This window comes from Notolabrus celidotus, chromosome 4 (assembly GCF_009762535.1).
Source record: "Notolabrus celidotus isolate fNotCel1 chromosome 4, fNotCel1.pri, whole genome shotgun sequence".
Classification (NCBI taxonomy): Eukaryota; Metazoa; Chordata; class Actinopteri; order Labriformes; family Labridae; genus Notolabrus; species Notolabrus celidotus.
Window position 1 is genome coordinate 12,860,600 of NC_048275.1, and position 17,908 is coordinate 12,878,507.

The 17,908-nt window shown below is 38.7% G+C and overlaps 1 protein-coding gene across 1 annotated transcript in view; it reads left to right on the plus strand.

The window, feature by feature from the left end:
• The first annotated feature begins 7,849 nt into the window (after window positions 1–7,849).
• Window positions 7,850–17,908, plus strand: part of spock2 (SPARC (osteonectin), cwcv and kazal like domains proteoglycan 2) — a 36,322-nt gene continuing 26,263 nt past the window's right edge. The window contains exon 1 of the mRNA XM_034682715.1: window positions 7,850–8,179. Coding sequence (XP_034538606.1) covers window positions 7,991–8,179 — 189 coding nt within the window. The 5' untranslated portion in view covers window positions 7,850–7,990. The remainder of the gene's footprint in view (window positions 8,180–17,908) is intronic.

Sequence of the window (17,908 nt, forward strand, 5' to 3'; positions counted from 1 at the left end):
GTGCAGAGGCAACGGAGTCGATGCACACATGATGAGCTGTGACCGCATGACATCAGACGCAGAACGGGATTCTGATTATTATTTATAAGTTCTCTAACCGTGACTGGTCCCTGAGTGAAGCTATCTCTCATTTTAGAACCATGTGCATTATTTAGCAATGTGCCAATGGTTTGCTTTTTGTGTTCAGTTTTGAATTAAAGAAGACTTGAAGGGATGTTGTGACTGTTCTTTGAATCGTCAAGTACTCTAGACATCAGAGGATTACTGATGTAAGTATGCCCATCATAGTTTATAACCTAAGGAATATGTTGGACATTTAGTAAAATAAACTTGTTCACTAATTTTGCCCAGAGCAAAGCATTATTCGCTAGCACTGAGAGCACGTTAGCTCAGTGTAGCATTAAAAAGGAACAAGAGGAAAAAGCATGCCTTGTTCTGTTCAGCAAATTCCACCCACCAGCAGCTGAAAGCTCAGTAACACAGAGTCAGAGTATTACCTAAACCCCAAACCGCTTCTTTAAAAACTCTTGTTCTGTTAGTTCAAATGCATTTCAAAATCAAGGTGACATGGTTCAGTTTTTCATGGCAAATCATGTCAGATAGAACCAGAAACCTCTACAGCAGCAGGCTCTAAAGGGTTTTATCATTTTTAGTTTGACGGTAATAACTGGACTAAAAAAATTTAATAAATAAACATTAACAAAACAAAAGAAATTATCATATCATGTAAACATAATTTTCTTGATTCATGCCAACCCCTTACAATCATGGGACGACTTGTAGAAAAGGTCAGTTGTTTTTAATATTTAGGCACCTACATTTACAGCTACCTGAAATTCACAGACAACACAGATTATGTTTTTAAAACAGTGATGCAGAGGCTACACCTGCTCAGTCAGCTAAATGACTTTGGTGTCAGTCAAAAGATTCTTGAAGTGGTGTACAAAGATCTCGTAGAAAGTATTCTTTTTTTTTAATATGATTGCATGGTACAGGCACTTGGATGTCAAATGTAAAGGTAAATTGACAAGAGTGGTTAATACAGCCAGCAAAATTATAGGGCAACCATGGGTTCCACTAAGTGAGAGATATGGACAGATAAGTAAAAGGAAGGCCCTTAACATCACTGGTGACACGCCCCATCCTTTGCACTGCCATTTTGAACTGCTCCCTTCAGTTCGGCATTTTAGACTGCCACGAGCCACAAAGCATATTTACAAGAATTAAATTATTAAATTCTTAGATTGCAAAATCAAAACTTACTTTTAAATTGAAATTTTAGCAAACTCAAACAAATAAATATCAAACTGTAGCATCCGCCTGTCCCCCGTCCAACATTTACATGTAGGATGTATGTATGTATGTATGTATGTATGTATGTATGTATGTATGTATGTATGTATGTATGTATGTATGTATGTATGTATGTATGTATGTATGTATGTATGTATGTATGTATGTATGTATGTATGTATGTATGTATGCACATGTGTCTATGTGCATACATATGTATATGCACATATATGTATATATATATATATATGTATACATATGTGTTCTTATGTATGTGTATGTGTATGTGTATGTACACATGGATATGTTTTATATTTTTATACTCCATATTTTATATTAGCTCCTTAAAGGAATTCTGCTGGCCATCACCAGGAAGAATCCCAAGCACTCTCTCTGTTCTTGTCTAAAAATGTTGTATTGTCTGTTTGTCTGTGAAGCCGAAAGCAATTTTCCACATTGTGGACAAATAAGAGTTCTAATCTAATCTAATCTAATCTAATCTAATCTAAACTAATCTAATCTAATCTAATCTAAAAGATGCCTTTTATGGATTGTTTGCAGTATTTCACTGTGGCTATATGCTTCATGATGAAGTCAGCAATCAAGGCCCAAACAAGTGTACAGCCTGTGTACTCATTACTTCACACTGCTGGCTAAAATCATTCTACTACTGAAAGATGACCTGAGGTTCTATGCATTCTTTTTAGTTGATCTTTTTTTGAAGCTAAGAAAGCAAGACAATGGAACTAGAGCTAGTTAGCTATGCTGAACTTTATGCTAAAAGTAGAATGTATAAATAGTGGTCCATTTATACCACGGTGACATATGTCAGTCTGGATCAGAGCGATTGAACCAGACAGTGGCCTCATTACAAACTCTTAATAGGGATTCCTCAGTGCCAGTGTTCCTTGGTTTATCCCTTTGTCCTTCATTTGTGGTTTAAAGTTGTTTTCGTTTTCGTTTTGTTTGTTTGTCTTAATCCTTGCACACTTATTTCCATTTATTTGGGGTGGTTGTCAGTAGTAAGTGTATTACCCACAAGTCAGCTTGGCCCTTTTGTTGAGAAACTGGGGGGAGAACAGTCTCAGAAACTTGGCTATCAACCACTGCAGATGGGGCCATATTAAATCAATATCAACAATAAGGCTTGTTCAGACTATGCACACATAATAAGGCTGATTTAAGAAAGTCTTATTCAAACATGAATTACAGTTGAAGCGTACACTATACTGAGACTTACCGGGTATTTTACTTTGCTGTCAGTAAGCCACTTTGTTTTAGCACTATGCAGGCACATCACATGTGTTCCTGCCCCACACTGTGTACGACCCCACTTAAAAAAACTGAATCATGCCTTCAAGGGGCCATATTCCTCACAGGCTGCAGAACATGAAACACAAGGCAATTTAATATGGTAACATTCCTGTAAACTGTAATGAAGTGCACATTATTAATGAACAATGTGTAATAGTTTATTTTCAAAAGGTTATACAAGTTACATCCTTATATTCTCAACAGCTACTTTCTCCTTCTCCATTGACTTGGCAATTGAGCATTATCTTTCGTCTTGGCATACAAGGCGCCTGCTGATGACAGCAGCCAAAATGCTTTGTTAATAAGCATCATCCAATCTTTACATGTCTCTGCCCTGCAGCAGTTCCAGCCATCACAATTAGATTCCCTCTCATTTCTACACAAAGCCTCAGACATGGGGGAAACCACGCTCACATGACTGACAGGGGGAGAATTCCCCCCCGCTTTTATAAGAAGATTACCTGAAACCCCTCATGGCTCTGTGACTCTAGGATTACTCAGCCCTTTTTCTCTTTAACTGGCTCCAACAAATGAGATGAACATTGTTGACCTGCCATGTTGTGCCCTCCCCTCTTCTCTGTGACTGTCACACCACATCTGTCTGTAAGTTCATGACTGGGGCCTCTGAATAAATCCCAGTGCAACAGCCTCAAGCTTTCTCCCTAATAAGTGTCTTAAAGGATGCGCAATGTTAATCACACGACCATTTCGGTCCATTTTATTTCGTTTGACTCTATGCTCTTAGTTTGATTAATGTCACTGAGAATGAAGCAGGCTCATAGCAGCAGCTTCAGAGCTCTGTGTTACAGCTCAGTTGCTCAGGCTCAGTTCTCCTAGGACTGTCCAAATCATAAAATTATGATACATTTTGTCACATCGCTTTGGTATCTGTGTATAACAAAAAGCATTTCTTATTCATTGTCATCATTTGCGCATTTCTGTAGCACATATAGTGAAATGACTCAGCACAACTCACTGTTTTCACACAGCCGCCATTTTCCTGTCATGTAGCGTTCGGTGTGTGAAGCTACTGTTAAGATGCACTAATGCTGTGTAGTAAGCTGTAATAATAAAGAGAATATGAAAAAAAACAAAAACAAATGAATAGTAAAAATCTGGAGGGACATTGTGAAATATGTTAAAAAAACAAAAACATTTAGCTACCCATAAAAAATGTTACCATGGTAGTCTGGTAGATCGTACGAGTACCAGGGTACTGCTTTGGTACAAGAACCATTGTATTTTGAGTACTATAGCACATGGACCATGTCATAAGTACTTGTACCATAGCAATACCCTGGCACTGCTGGTTGTAAAACAATGGTAAGAACACCCAATTTCTCTGCCTCTAACAAAGCTTATGTAATGCTAGCAAGGGACATATATTATACTTACTGTATTGTGTTACATTGCTAAAAGGTAATATGAGCAATATTAGCTTTCAGTCAACTGCTATTACTAATATTGTCTATTTAATGACTAACAGCTAATGTTAGCTGTTGTCTGGGAGGGAGCGTGCCTATGTCACACAGCCCTATGTTCCCACATTTCGGCATCTATCAATCAATCAATCAATCAGACTTTATTTATAAAGCGTTTTCATACAATGTCATTGTAACACAAAGTGATGTACATAAAAATAACCTAAAATAGAATAAATTAACAAGAATATAACTTTCAGGGGGAACATATAAAAGTTAAAAAGAGTTGGGCCTAAAATTGAACCCTGGGGAATCCCACAATTGATTTTGTAACTTTTTGATCTATGTTCCCCCATGCTGACATAAAATTCTCTATCAGTGGGATAGGATTCAAACCAGTTAAAAACAGTGCCAGAGATGCCACCTATAAGCTCTGCTTCAGCTGAAACCCTTTTCAATCAGCCTATTTTAACTTTTGTTGTGACAATTTCTGCTGCTGCTGATCGAAATAAAATTACTCATTCATTCATTTACTATAAAGTGCTTCCAAAAAATCTTGTTGGAGGATAGGGCTTAAATTGAAGGGAAATGTAGGAACACAAGGCCTAATTTTGAAAATGTCCTAGAAATGTGGGAACATAGGGCAGTGGGACCATTGGGCTGTTGGGACATAGGGATGACTCCCTCTGGGAAACCAAATCCATTGTTTAAACTTGTCATGGGCTAATTTTCCTCCGGATTTTCAAATTTTCACTTCAAATCATCGGCTCGGGTTGACTCAGAGCTTTTTGCAGAGTAGTCTTTTGCTGCACTTCTGAGCTGATTCAGGAAAACTTGAAATATGTTTTGAGAAATGTGACAGAACAATTGAGAAAAGAATATAAATGCATCAGTCTGACTATACTTAGCATGACTTTACAGCAGAGTACAAAGTGTGCAAAGTCCAGCTCTGACAAACTGAATTATGCAGCTTTGTTGTTACACACATAAATAATTTTTACTTATCTGAGTGTATAGCTGTGTCAAGCAAAGATGCTCCCCACTTGTATCAAATTTACGTGGATTAAAACACGCTTCATGCTCTCAGACTCCGATTTTATCACTCACCACTGTCTGCACTGGGTTCAATTTAAACGACTTCCTCTCTCTTTATCTTTGCTCGTAAACTTGATTGCGTTCAGCTGAGAGATTAGGTGACGCCCTGTCTCGTGCCTGCCTTTATTAAGAGGGCTTCAAAGACACTCTTTTCAGGATGAAGTAAAGATGGCATCAGTTAATCCAGCATTTCAATTACAAGCTGTCATACAGAGTGTGTCGCTGCGGGGGGACTGACTGAGACTGCAGAGGGGAGAGATACAGCATGCAGGGCAGATTCAGTCTGATAATGTAGAGTGGCACAATGCAAATAACTCTGCTTCCCAGTTATGTATCAGCAAACAGGCCCTTGTTATCTGTGGGCCATTTGAACATAACAGAGCAGGGACCAAGTGAGAACTGAACAGATCTATTAACCTCCATTATATGCCATCTCTGAATCAATCCACTTCTGAGGCTGAGCTACTGCACTGATCTCACTTTTCCAGCATTTGCAAGCTTTATAAGTCTTAATATAATGTTTTCCCCAGGTATCTTTTACTATTATAATTGTGCTAAGATCACACAATTATATCAATTACTTTTATTTACAAGGTACTCTTCAAAATCTAAGTCATAAAGCTCTTCACATCAGCAGCAAAATCAGACAATTTTCAAGCTTCAAAAAAGATCAGTTATCAATGCACAAAGGCAAAAAATACTCAAAAGGAAATTAAAAGACATCTTAAAAGATATCAAAGAGTGTTGACAGATATCAAAGATGTTATGAGTCAAAATTTGAGTGAAATCAGAAAGTGTTCTGTAAATAAAGTTAATTTAAAGGGGAATTAAATTAGATCACACATTCAGCTCAAAAGGAAATACACTATCCCCTGAGTTAATAAATGAATCATACATGTTTAGTCTGTGTTTTGTTGATGCAGCTCAACGACTGTAGAGCAATTTTACCACATGTGTAAGCATGAAAAACACATGTTATTAATAACATTAAATATGGCTGCATTGCATTTAGGTGTTCCAGTTTCAGGACCCTGATAAATGTCTATAGGGTCTATGTGTGCTCCCGCTCAGACTCGTGGCTTACTAGGACACTTAGGGTTGATATTAAAACACCATTGTTTTTTCATATTAAAATGTATGCTGTGATTTTATTTTATTTTTTCAGGGTACATGTTTGGCTAAGCAGCTCCATGTGCAAAGTTCAGGGTCCTCCCGGCCTCAACCCTTTGCTGCATGTCTTCCTTCGCTCTCTTCTCCCCACATTTCCTGTCTCTCTTCAGCTGTTCTGTCTAATAACGGTAAAAAATGCCAAAAAAGAACATAACAAGGCTTTTCAACTGGTCCTGCATTATTAAAGGGTAAGGGTGGACAGCAAATATCAAACATATAGCTCTTAATGATGTCATTATCTACCTTGTAAAGCCACTTTTCCATGTAACCTCAAGATAGTTTTTCTAAACTTTAATCTGAGTTTGTAAGAATAAATTAATAGTTTTGTTTTGTCTCACATGATCATGTGTACATTATTTATGCAGTGAAACTTCAGCTATTATGTTGGCCATGTGAAAATACCATTGACACCTCTCCCTGTTGAAATCATTCATCAAGCAGATTTTCAGCTGTACATCAAACTGTGCAGTAGATTCTGCATTTCTCCATGAAATCATTAAATTCCTTTGGCCTAAATAAAATCCTAACAGACTCATCTCCATGATGACAACTAAAACAGGGAAGTAGTCCATTAGTTGTTATTGGTTGTCAAGCATGGTTTCAATCAGCTATCATTGGGGATGGGGGTTGTTTGTCGTTGACACTTTGGGTGCTGCAGAGAGACCTCAGACTTAGATGGGACAAATATGGTTGATTAAACAAATAAAATGTCACGACAGAAGCAGCTGTTTTGCTTCCCTTCTATGTGCCTTAATTAAAAGAAAATGAAATTACTTTAGAATTGAACAGTTGCCAAGTATATTTTGTTGGAAACTAGTAGGCATATATAACAGCATCTGATATGAAGCCTAATTGAACAAATTTATAGAGGAAAATAATCTCCAGATTACTCAAAAAGTGAATGATCCTTTGTTCCAGCCCTGAATTCACACTGCCCCACTTTCTACACAAACGACCACCTGAGCAACCCGTGAGTGGGTGCAGGGCGTCACGTGACATTTGCAAGGTGCAGCATATATAGAAAAAAACAGCTTTAACTTAAACCGTATAGATTTGTGACGTATATAGTGACCTATTCATACAATTATACATCTGCCAATCAGCTGCAGGGTTTACTTTTCATAGCATCATCATCATCTCTCTCTCTCTCTCTCTCTCTCTCTCTCTCTCTCTCAGGATGACTTCTGAATATTCTCTAAGGATAAGCAAAGCTGGCAATTTATTTAAGTAGAAAAGACAGAATGGAAAATGGACGGAGGTGTGATTGTGTGATTGTTTGATAGTTTTTAAGAACCTTGTGAAAGCTCGAGTATTGTTAGAGTACAGTTATTATGTAAAAATGGAAGATCTAGCTGCTTTTCAAAATACATAGGTCTATGATGATGCTCTATTTTCTTTAAAGGACTCTAAATATATATATTTTTTGCAGATGTGTTGATATAATCTACGTCCAGCTTTGATGTTTGGTTGTATCTCGTGATTCTCTCTCTCTCTCTCTCTCTCTCTCTCTCTCTCTCTCTCTCTCTCTCTCTCTCTCTCTCTCTCTCTCTCTCAGCAGCAGCAGCAGCAGCAGAAGGAGCATCCTATAGGCTAATCAGTTGGTACTTTTCAATCCATCCAGCCTCAGCACCCTCTCCCCCCTCCCAGAAGAGGACAGCCGACAGCCGGTGTGAGCGAGGTGTTTTTGTCCGCTAACCATGGTGGGAATTACGGATGTCGTGTGCCTTGTCGTCCCGCTGGTGATGCTCGCCGGGTCCACCTTGCAGACCGACGTGAAGAGCGCCAAGGAGGCGGAAAAAACGGGGAATTTCATGGAAGACGAGCAGTGGCTGTCCACCATTTCACAGTACAGCCGCAAGATCAAGCACTGGAATCGCTTCAGAGACGTAAGTCCGCCGTGTTGACTGAGAGATGCGCGTTAATGCGGTAGAAGGAAAACACGCACGGTCCTTTAGAAACAGAGAATAGTTATTATCGCACACTTCCTTAGCATGAAAACACAAAAACTTGGAGCTGTTGTTGGACCAGACAGAACAGAAACACAGAAACACACTCTTAAAGGAATTGTTCTTACGAAATAAGAATGAACCGCCAATTAATCCCTAATATTATATATTATATTATTATATTCTTCTATTGTATTTTTAAATTCTATTTAAGTTAACCTATAGTAGGAGTAGGCTACTGCTGTTCACTTTAACTTTCGTTTTTTAATTTCTATAAATACTAGAATATCTTATACACCAAAAACACCAACACAAATTCCATGCATGTGTAAACCTAGTTGGTGATAAACCAGATTCAGATTCTCCCTCTCATATTGATCTGATTTTGGGGCTTATATAATTTAATAAGGATGGAAATATAACATATATAAGCTGCTGTGTTTACAATGTTGACAGTGTGCTTTATTTTGAAGGGCTGGCATCTCTTGTTTGTTTTACAGAAATAGGTGTGTAGTAATTGGATAGTAAAGGATAAAAGGGAACATTGTTGTTGTCCCAAAGCCAGAAACTGACTGGACTTTTTTTTTCAGACTCCCTCTTCACTAGTCAGGGTGGAAATATGAAGCTTTGCCAGGAATTCTAGGTCAAAATAAAACAAATGCAAATATTGAAACTGTAAATAGGCTACTACCTTCCATTTTTTAGTGAATGGACCCTCGGCCAATTAAAAGCAATAAATGTTTCAGTCCCACTTGAACAGCAGGAGCCGAATAGAGCTATTCCATCATACTGCTCTTAATGTGGGTTACCTCAGATGTGTTTCCAGACATGTCCCAGGAGATTTTCACAAACAAGAGAATTAAGCAATTAGAGCAGAGGGGGCGCTGATTGATTGATGTGGATATTCACCTACTGAACAGACTGAACTGGGTTGTGGGGATTGATTAAAGCCTGCAGGGTACACGCAGTGATGTATGGCTGTGTCGCTGAATGTATGGACATTAAGTTCTGCCTCCAGCTCTGTGAAATGATTACTAATGATCTCGACAGGATTTGGACAATAGTGCAGTCGGATTAGGTTCCATATAAGTCCTTTTAATTGGGTTTTAATTGATCTAGGGTGGATGCAAGCACGTGATAGGTATCATTATTGGATTGGAAATGCGATCTTCACATTGAGCGTCTTTAGGAGGAGAATGTAATATCTTTTCAGGAGGAGAAGAAGAAGAAGAGGTCTTTATATGTGATAACAACCCCCTAGAGGCTGTGGTTTCGTTTCTGATCTGCATTTATATGCCTCCTTAAATCACAGATCCTGGACGTCCCTGTAGAAAAGGTGAATGTGTGTGAAAATTGGCTGCCGCCCCCTCTTGGGGATGGATTACTTTGGCTGTGATTAGAGGATGTCCTCTGGAACTGTACTTAGGGAAGTAATGAAATTGTGCGAATGGAAAGCTTAAGTCAGAATTACTGTGGGATTATAACTCTCTGGATGTTGCTCTGTATATTTGTAGAGCTTTGATCCAAAATGTTAGTTAGAGCGGCAACTCCACTCTGAATTCAGCACATCATGACTGGCTGTGCATAAAAGAAAAAAAGCTTTTTTTTCATAATAGAATAAAAACAAAAACACAGTCATGGAAAATGTGGAGCATCCTGTGATAAAAATGGTTCAGGGAAAGTGGGATCGTCTTCCTAACGTTGCTTAAGAGGTTTCCATCCAGTGTGAAGATGTCGTTTGCTCCGCTTTCCATTTGTTCCCTCTGTTTTAACATCAAAGCTGCTGCTGTGTGACACAAACAGCCCCCCTACAGTTGCACACTATCTCTTTCAGGATTCCCAGAGGTGACTGTCTTAATATGTGTGCGTGTGAATTTGTGCTGCTTCTGTGCCTGTTTGTGATGAGTTAAAGGGCAGGACTGGTGGCGGCGGCAGCGGTGGTGGTGGTGGTGTGTCTCTGGTGAGGATGATGATGACAGGAGAAACATCAGAGAAGCAAACCAGTGAGCCTCCCCCGAGGGAATCGCCAGTGGAAACCGCTTTGATTTCAGCTTGCTGCCGTAGCAACAGCAGCTTGTGTGTTATGGTGTTGAAATGGAGCGTGTATCACTGAGGGTTTGATGACTCTATTCCCATCACTGGTCCAGCTTCAGGGCGGAGAAAACAACCTTATATCAGGATTTATTTTACATCACTGAAGCTCCTCCAACCAAAAAGCATTTGCACAAACCAACTTCTGCTGTCTTGATGTTTCTTCTCCTTTATATCAGCTGTAATAAGCTTTTAATTGGTGTTGCTTCATGTTAACATTTGAGCTAAAAGGGAAAAAAAACAAGACAAGCTGAATTTCAGTCAGAGGGGATTGTTTGGTTTATGCATAAAAGACTGCCGATGACACAGTTATAGGTTTTCAGATTACACAAATTGACGTTGACTTGCACAGTCCTCCGGGAGCTGAACGTTGAATATTAATTCAACACTGGAAAGCAATAATCAAAGCTGCACAACATGAAAGACGAGCTCTTTTATTATCCTCTTTTGCACGCAAACCTCACACGCATAAAAAGAGACAATGCATACTGTAGGTTGCAGAATGCACACTGTGAATATTTCATGTTTATTCTCTTATGTAAAATGCAGAATCAGGATAAGAGGCTCTTTCACTTCCAACAAAAATAGCTCCCACACTTCAATTTAATCTATTTCACAGGGAGACAAGGCGATTAGATTTAACAGTTACAGTCAACAAATAATAGAATGGGATACCTTCAATCCTTTAATCTGACAGGTGCACTCAACATTTCATTCCACTAATGCACCAAATCCAGGGGAAAAAAAAAAACAAGGTAGCAGGCAAGGCAAGGCATGGCATTCTATCTTATAGATAGAAAAACTGAGTCTTATTTCCCAACTCGTATGAAACAAAAATAACATAAAACAAGTCAAAGGGATTCTACTTCGACTTATCTAATAAAAATTAATTGGATCCATCTTTGAAATGTTACATTTTCCTGTATTTTGTGCTGCTCTTCATTCGTTATTGAATTTCCGACTCTGGATGGTAACCAAACTTGAAGTCCTTCCTCATAATGAAACTTAAAAATCAAATTAGACAGCTCTATAATGGAAAAATAAAAGGTGGAGACATAAAGTGGCTGGAAAATATTGCAAGTATGATTTAAAAAAATACATCTTGTTCTTCATCATATACCCATTTTTATTTGAAGCAGCCACATACTCTGAATAAAAATTAGTCTTGCACACAGAAATGTAAGGACTCAATTAAAGGGACGATTACATGTCAACTGGGATCTTCTCCCCAATCTCTACGCTGTCTATTTTCATTTTAGTATGAAATTAAATGGCTCGAGACTGCTGCATTTTTATGCACAGCAGATCCAATTTAAGAGTAAATCAACAGTAAATTCAATTTTTCGCTCAACTTCGCTTGTAAAAAGGATACTGTGCATGAAATCACCAAGCCATGAAATTGCTACGATGTTTTATTCTTGTTGATTTAAGATGAACTCAGATATGAGCCTAAAAACGGATGATGATTAGGATGTAGCAGAACAAGTTCACCCAGAAGAAGGCTGTTAGTTGTTGGCATCCATCATGCATTCATAAAGGGCTCAGTGTTCATGATTTCCAAAATTTTTATCATTTTCTCAGCCTCCCATCCAGAGCTGTCTGTGCCTGGCAAATCCTTATCTCCACCTCTTAAGTCAAGCAGTTCTGGATCACGCTGTACCAACTTACCGCATGCACCTGTTATTCATTCACTTCATTTTTGAAGAACAGAAAACACCCTGTGCCAGCACAAAAAAAAACATCAGATCCCTTGTCAATGCCAGTGGATTAAATATGCAGAATGAATGAAGCACTTGAGGCAGGCTCTGGTTATCTGGCGAGAACATTTGACAGGACATTTTAACTTTGTTTTAGCCTCTGGTGAACTTCACATGGCTACAGTCCAGCTGAGTTTTAACACTCTGGGTGCAGGCCTTAGTGCTCCTTTTTACAGTTTCACACAGAGCATACGATAACATAACTGTGGGTAATGGCATCTGTGAAGCAGGAGCCAAACACTCCATTAAAGAATATCCACATGAACTGTAAATTATCATCACAAGTCCAGCCCAAGTCTGAATTCCCTTTTATACAGCCCCTTGACTACTCTATCTGCATGTTGGAATAGACTGCCTCTGATGTGTTACTACTATGAACTGGGATAACAGCCTATCAGGGATCCATTAATCTATCTCGGCAAGCTTTGTTCTGGCACGTGCTGTCCCTTATTGTGCTCCAGGTTCTCTATGAAGCTGCAAACATGCAGATGGAGGGCCTCTCCAATAGTTTTGGGAGAGACAGTCCGATTGTTTGGGTTTTGGACAGACTGCTGGTGGGCTGCGGGGTGTCTTGGCCGGCTACCAGGGGCCTAGGTGGGCTGTTATTGAGTAGAGAGGAGGGGAAAAAAAGGAAAAGAAACAGCTTTTCATCATGCACTGCTTGCATGGCTACAGCTGCTTCCCACTGCAGTACAATAGCCACAGCTGAAGGGCACAGGTGCTGCAGAGAGACAGGGAGACCATGTGATAAGCATTGAAAAAAAAGGTGATAAATATCATATCTAAGCAGATGCAATACACAAAATTGAATAAATGCATATTCATTTAAACTCTCCATACAAATGTGACATACAGCTGCAGACGAGGAAACTGGTCTTTTTATGCATCATGTAATATAATTAATCTCCAAACAGATGCCTCAAATTTTAGCATTTCAGATGCATGACTCGTTTGTGACCTGCTTCTCTGCGTCTGCGTTGTTGGCAAGCCAAACAGGTTGTTTGCTGCAGAGACCACCTGACATCCATGAATCCACCCCGTAATGAGCTCTTTGTGGGATACTTCTGGTGTCCTCAGAAACACTGACAAAAAAGCCAGGTAATTAGCAACAGTAAGAGCCCTAGAGTAGTTTAAGTTGTGTATCAAAAGTTGTATGCATTTCATAATTAACTCTTGTTTGAAAATGCACCCAAGCTAAATTATCACACTTGGCTTCTGCATTTCAGTAAGACAGGATCAATTAATCACACTTCTTTTTCTTTAAAAACTAACAATAACTCTAAGTGGCAGTGGCTGTCCCCACAGTAAATGCCACCCAAGTGTTATTACCTTTGGGCATGTGCCAGACTGAGAGAGGCACTGCCAGTGTACACTCAGCACCTCCTGTAGCTACAGCAGCCGACAAGAGAATTTGATTTGAAAAAGTTGAAAGTGGGTGAAAATAACAGGATGTTTTAGAGCCTCAGAACACCTGAGAGTGTGCTTGTTGAGAAAGTGTTTCCTGTGATCAAAATACACACTTGCACAAATGCACACACATGAAGACCCACAACGTTTGAAGCTAAGATGTGGTATCCGAGACTCTCTCAGGGTCAGAACTAATTGAAGATAAACTTGACAAGATTTCATTTTTTATATCTGATTGTAGCTTAGCAACTGAAATGTAGACATGTCAAAATACTTTTAACCCTCTAAAAACACAAAATAAGTGCAAAAGTGCGAGGAGATTAAAGTGTAGTTCAAATACATTGTTTCTTGCCTTTATGGATGCTATGATATTTTGGAATTGGAATCCAAGTTAAGTTTAAATTGCTAACTAACATTGTATCGCCCAACAGCTAGCAAAACTATGTAAAACTATTTTCTAATTTAACTATAACTGTGGTATAGGGTTGAAAAATTCAACTTTAAGTCTAGCAGCCAAACCATCTGATTAAAGTTTTTCCTCTTATTTTAGTGTTTCATTTTTTTTGTCATAAACCAAGTCAGATTGGTAGTTTAATAAGTTAGCCAGAGACAGTTAATTAAGTCAATTTAACAACCTCTCATTAACTTAATTGACAGGTTAGCTCCACTTTAAAATTTCACGGAACGAAAGTGAAAGTCATGCATGCCGCCAGCACACCTGAAGGAATGGACCAGGTGAAAATGGTGGCAGCTAACACTTTGGCTACAGTTACTGAGCATGAGATTCACTCATCAGGCTTAAAAGCTAGTGTTTGGAAGCATTTTGGTTTTTATGAACATGAAAATGGAAAGGGCATTGACGAAATATGTCACAGTAACAACGTGTAGCCACAAAGTGAGGGGGAAAAAAGAGAAATCCTGAATGGGGAAAGAAAGATGCATGGAAAATTGTTATAATTGTGATAATCGTTGAGTAATCATAGCACCCTGAATTGTAATCGAATCGAATCGTGATGTGCCTTAGATGGCACACCCCTAGTAGATATGGAGCTAACTAAGAGTTGAGATGTGTTGTGGTGATCCCCTTTTTTTCCCTCACACAACACAAAAAAAAAGAAAGATGTGCAATTGTGTAGAACATAGATTGTTTGTGGAGTAACAGGCTCAGAAATTAAGCCTTTTATATGAGAAGCTAATCAAGTATGACCGACATAATTTCCTGAGTGTGAACTGGTCCTGGATGCTAGGCTAACAGTAACGACTGCTCTTCATGGATTAAAGACATTCCATCAATCTATCATTTTCCTTATTATTATAGCTTAACATAGTCCTATTTTAACACTTAAGTCTTCTTGGCACATAAAAAGTCATCCTCAGATAATGTTTTCACCCATGCCATTCATCCAACACTAGCATAGCCCAGCTACTAGCTTGTTAGCCACAGCTGATAAAATCCTTTAGTTGAGGAGCTGGCATTTGTTTATACTGTCAAAGCTCAAGAACCCTGGTTTCAAAACTCACTATTGTGATGGTGAACCAGCCCCTCTATCTCCTCCAACAGTATATGTCTAAAAGCTTAACAAGTAAGTTAGCAACAAAAGGCTAATTTAAGTGGTTTTCAATGTTAACAAGGGTTACGTAGAGTTAAGAAATCAGACAATTCATTCATTTTAAATAATTTGTATCTAACATATGATTTAAAAGAGAATATTATATCTTTTTCTGGACTGTGCACATTAAACAAGACTTGATGGCTGCACCTGTTAGGCAGTAATGACTGCCGTTTGGCCTTTTCCACAAGTCAAGCCAGGGTTCAGCTTATACTGATTATAACTCTCTCATTCAATTACATTGTCTTAGACTCCCCTGTCTCAAATCATTGGCTGATTCTTATTCTTCTCGGGGACCCCACAAAGCCAAGTTCATTGATTTTCCATTGTTGTTCATGTCTGTTTTTCAGTTGAGCTTGGTGTTTTCAGTGAAGTGTGAAGGTTCTCGTTTGTACCAGATTCTCCTGTGAGTTGCTGACTGTTTTCTTATTCCCTTCAGGGCCCTAAAAGGCACAAGGGTGAATTTTATTTATAGATAGTGAGTAGAAGGCTGGTGTGAGAGGCTTTTCGGACTCGGTTTTTATTTTTATTCTGTGTGTGGTTGTGTTTTTATTGAAATTTTTAAGCTGTGTGTTTAAAAAGCAATGAGGTCAAAGCGTGAAAGTTAAATAACTTCACATTACACTCAATTCTTTCCCAGTAAAACCATTTTTTTCCCTGTGCCTTTAAATATCAATGAAAAATGCTCTTCACTATTTTCATAACCGAGTGCTATTTTTATCCTTTGCTGCTGTTACAGCGTTTCTGACGTCACCCATCTATACTTGAGTGTTAAGACTCCAGAATGAGTGCCTTTCTTGAACAGCACAGGAAGTTATAATGCTCAATATAATCTATACTACATACGTAAGTGTCAGGCCACTCAGCGCAGACATAAATTAATACCTTTTGTCTACCTGCTTCAGCATGAAAGCAATTACTAATGTATCCAGTAGTGCAATAAGAACAATGTGTCTTTTCATCTGTCAATGAACGTATGAAGGTTGAAAATGAAATCTCTCTGCCAACTGAAGCATAAGAAATACATAAATTATTCACTCTAAATTACTTTCACTCAGGCAAATGTGGATTGTAATTGCTTTTTGCATGGTGTATCTTTTGTTCATGCACAAAACCTGCATCTAGAGATGTAAGGCTGAGATTTCACCCGTGATTTTATGTGTAGACACAATATTAACCATGTCTGTATTTCGTCAAAGCAACATTTTCTTCATCCCCAGCTGAAATGTTTACATGGTTACAGCAACAACTAAAACCAGTCAGTGTTGCTGAGACAAGGTCCACAGTCATTCTCTCTTGGGTGTGTTCTGTTTGCCTCTGATGTGAAACACTGTGGCAAAAGAACAAAAAAAGAAATCCCTCTGTACTTACTGAAAGATTTCTTCTCAACAACAAATGAGGGATTTTCTGCTGTTTTACTTCCATTATTTAATCCTTTAATTAAATAATAAGATGCCCATGGACAAGAAAAATGCGATGCAGTATAAAGCATAGAGAAACACAGATTGACTGTAGCTTTGAAACTGCTTGTGTATAATAATAATAACCCTTTTGGTTAGGATTGAAATATTTAAAACTTTATAGTTCTAGTTTAGTTTGAACTGAGTGGTTATAATAGCAACATGGATCCTAGGACTAATGACATTAACCCTCCAGTTACGATACAGGGCTATGGTAACATTAATCTGAGCACACCAGCTTTTACTGAACACGCTAGGAAATGCAGTTTACAAGCCTAGTCCCCAGAGGCAAAATACACCAGATCCGTTGAAACGAGAACCTGTTTCACATCAGAGATTATTCCATCCTCAGAATTATATTTAAAGTCTATGTTTGAACCCACAGAGTCTGAAGGGTCTGTTGGGGTAAACAAGTTCAGAGGTTTAGTTTAATGACACATGCAGTTCAGGCATGATGGTGCAATGGTTTCATGGAAGTGAAACCTGATATTATAGATAAGTTTGCTTTCTTTAATAATGTTAGTGCAACAGAAACCTTGCAGGGAACATGTAGAAGGAAATAAACCCAAGTAATAATGATGGCAGTGCCTTTTTTTAGCGCTGATTGTGTCTGCAGGTGTTTCTCCCAGGCTGTATGTAACAATCTTGAAGTGTAATGAATATAGCGTGAGAAGCAAACCTCTGAGCAATATAAGTCCCTAAGCAGTTGACACACACAGGGTGCTGTTCCTCAAGAGAAATGGAAAAAAGAAGCTTAATTGTGTTACTGTAATATAGTTTTTTTTCGTTGTTCCTCAGTCACAGCACTTATTTTGTAACTCCGGGTATGAATTTCTGTTTTCTACTAGCGTTATTTCTTCACCCTCATTTTGTCTATCGATCCAGTTCCCAAAAGTACTAACCCCTGCTTTACCTTTTATTACCCGATCCTCTCAGCTCTCTTACATAAGCCTCGCTCTTGACTCGGCCTTCTCGTAAAAGAGGCAGCCTAGACTCTCAGCGTTTGATTCTCTGCCTCTGCTCTGCAATGCCTCAGCTCACAGCCCCTGTGTGCATGAGAAATATGGAATCAGCATGCTTGCTTCTTGTGCCCTGCAGCCCAGTGTGCATGGCGATAAGATGAGAACATATAGGACAGGAATATTGTTGAGGGGGGTTTGTTCATCTCAGGCATGCATGTGATCTGTTATCCAAAGCTGTGAACAGTCATTATGTGAATCTCGAGGTGGGAGGAAGTGATATGATGCCGTATGTAGCAGTGCTGCTAAAGACTGTACCTCAGGGCGATGTAATGTCATCTTTCAGCTTTATTTCATCAGATTTTAGGGTTATGTTTTGTGCTAT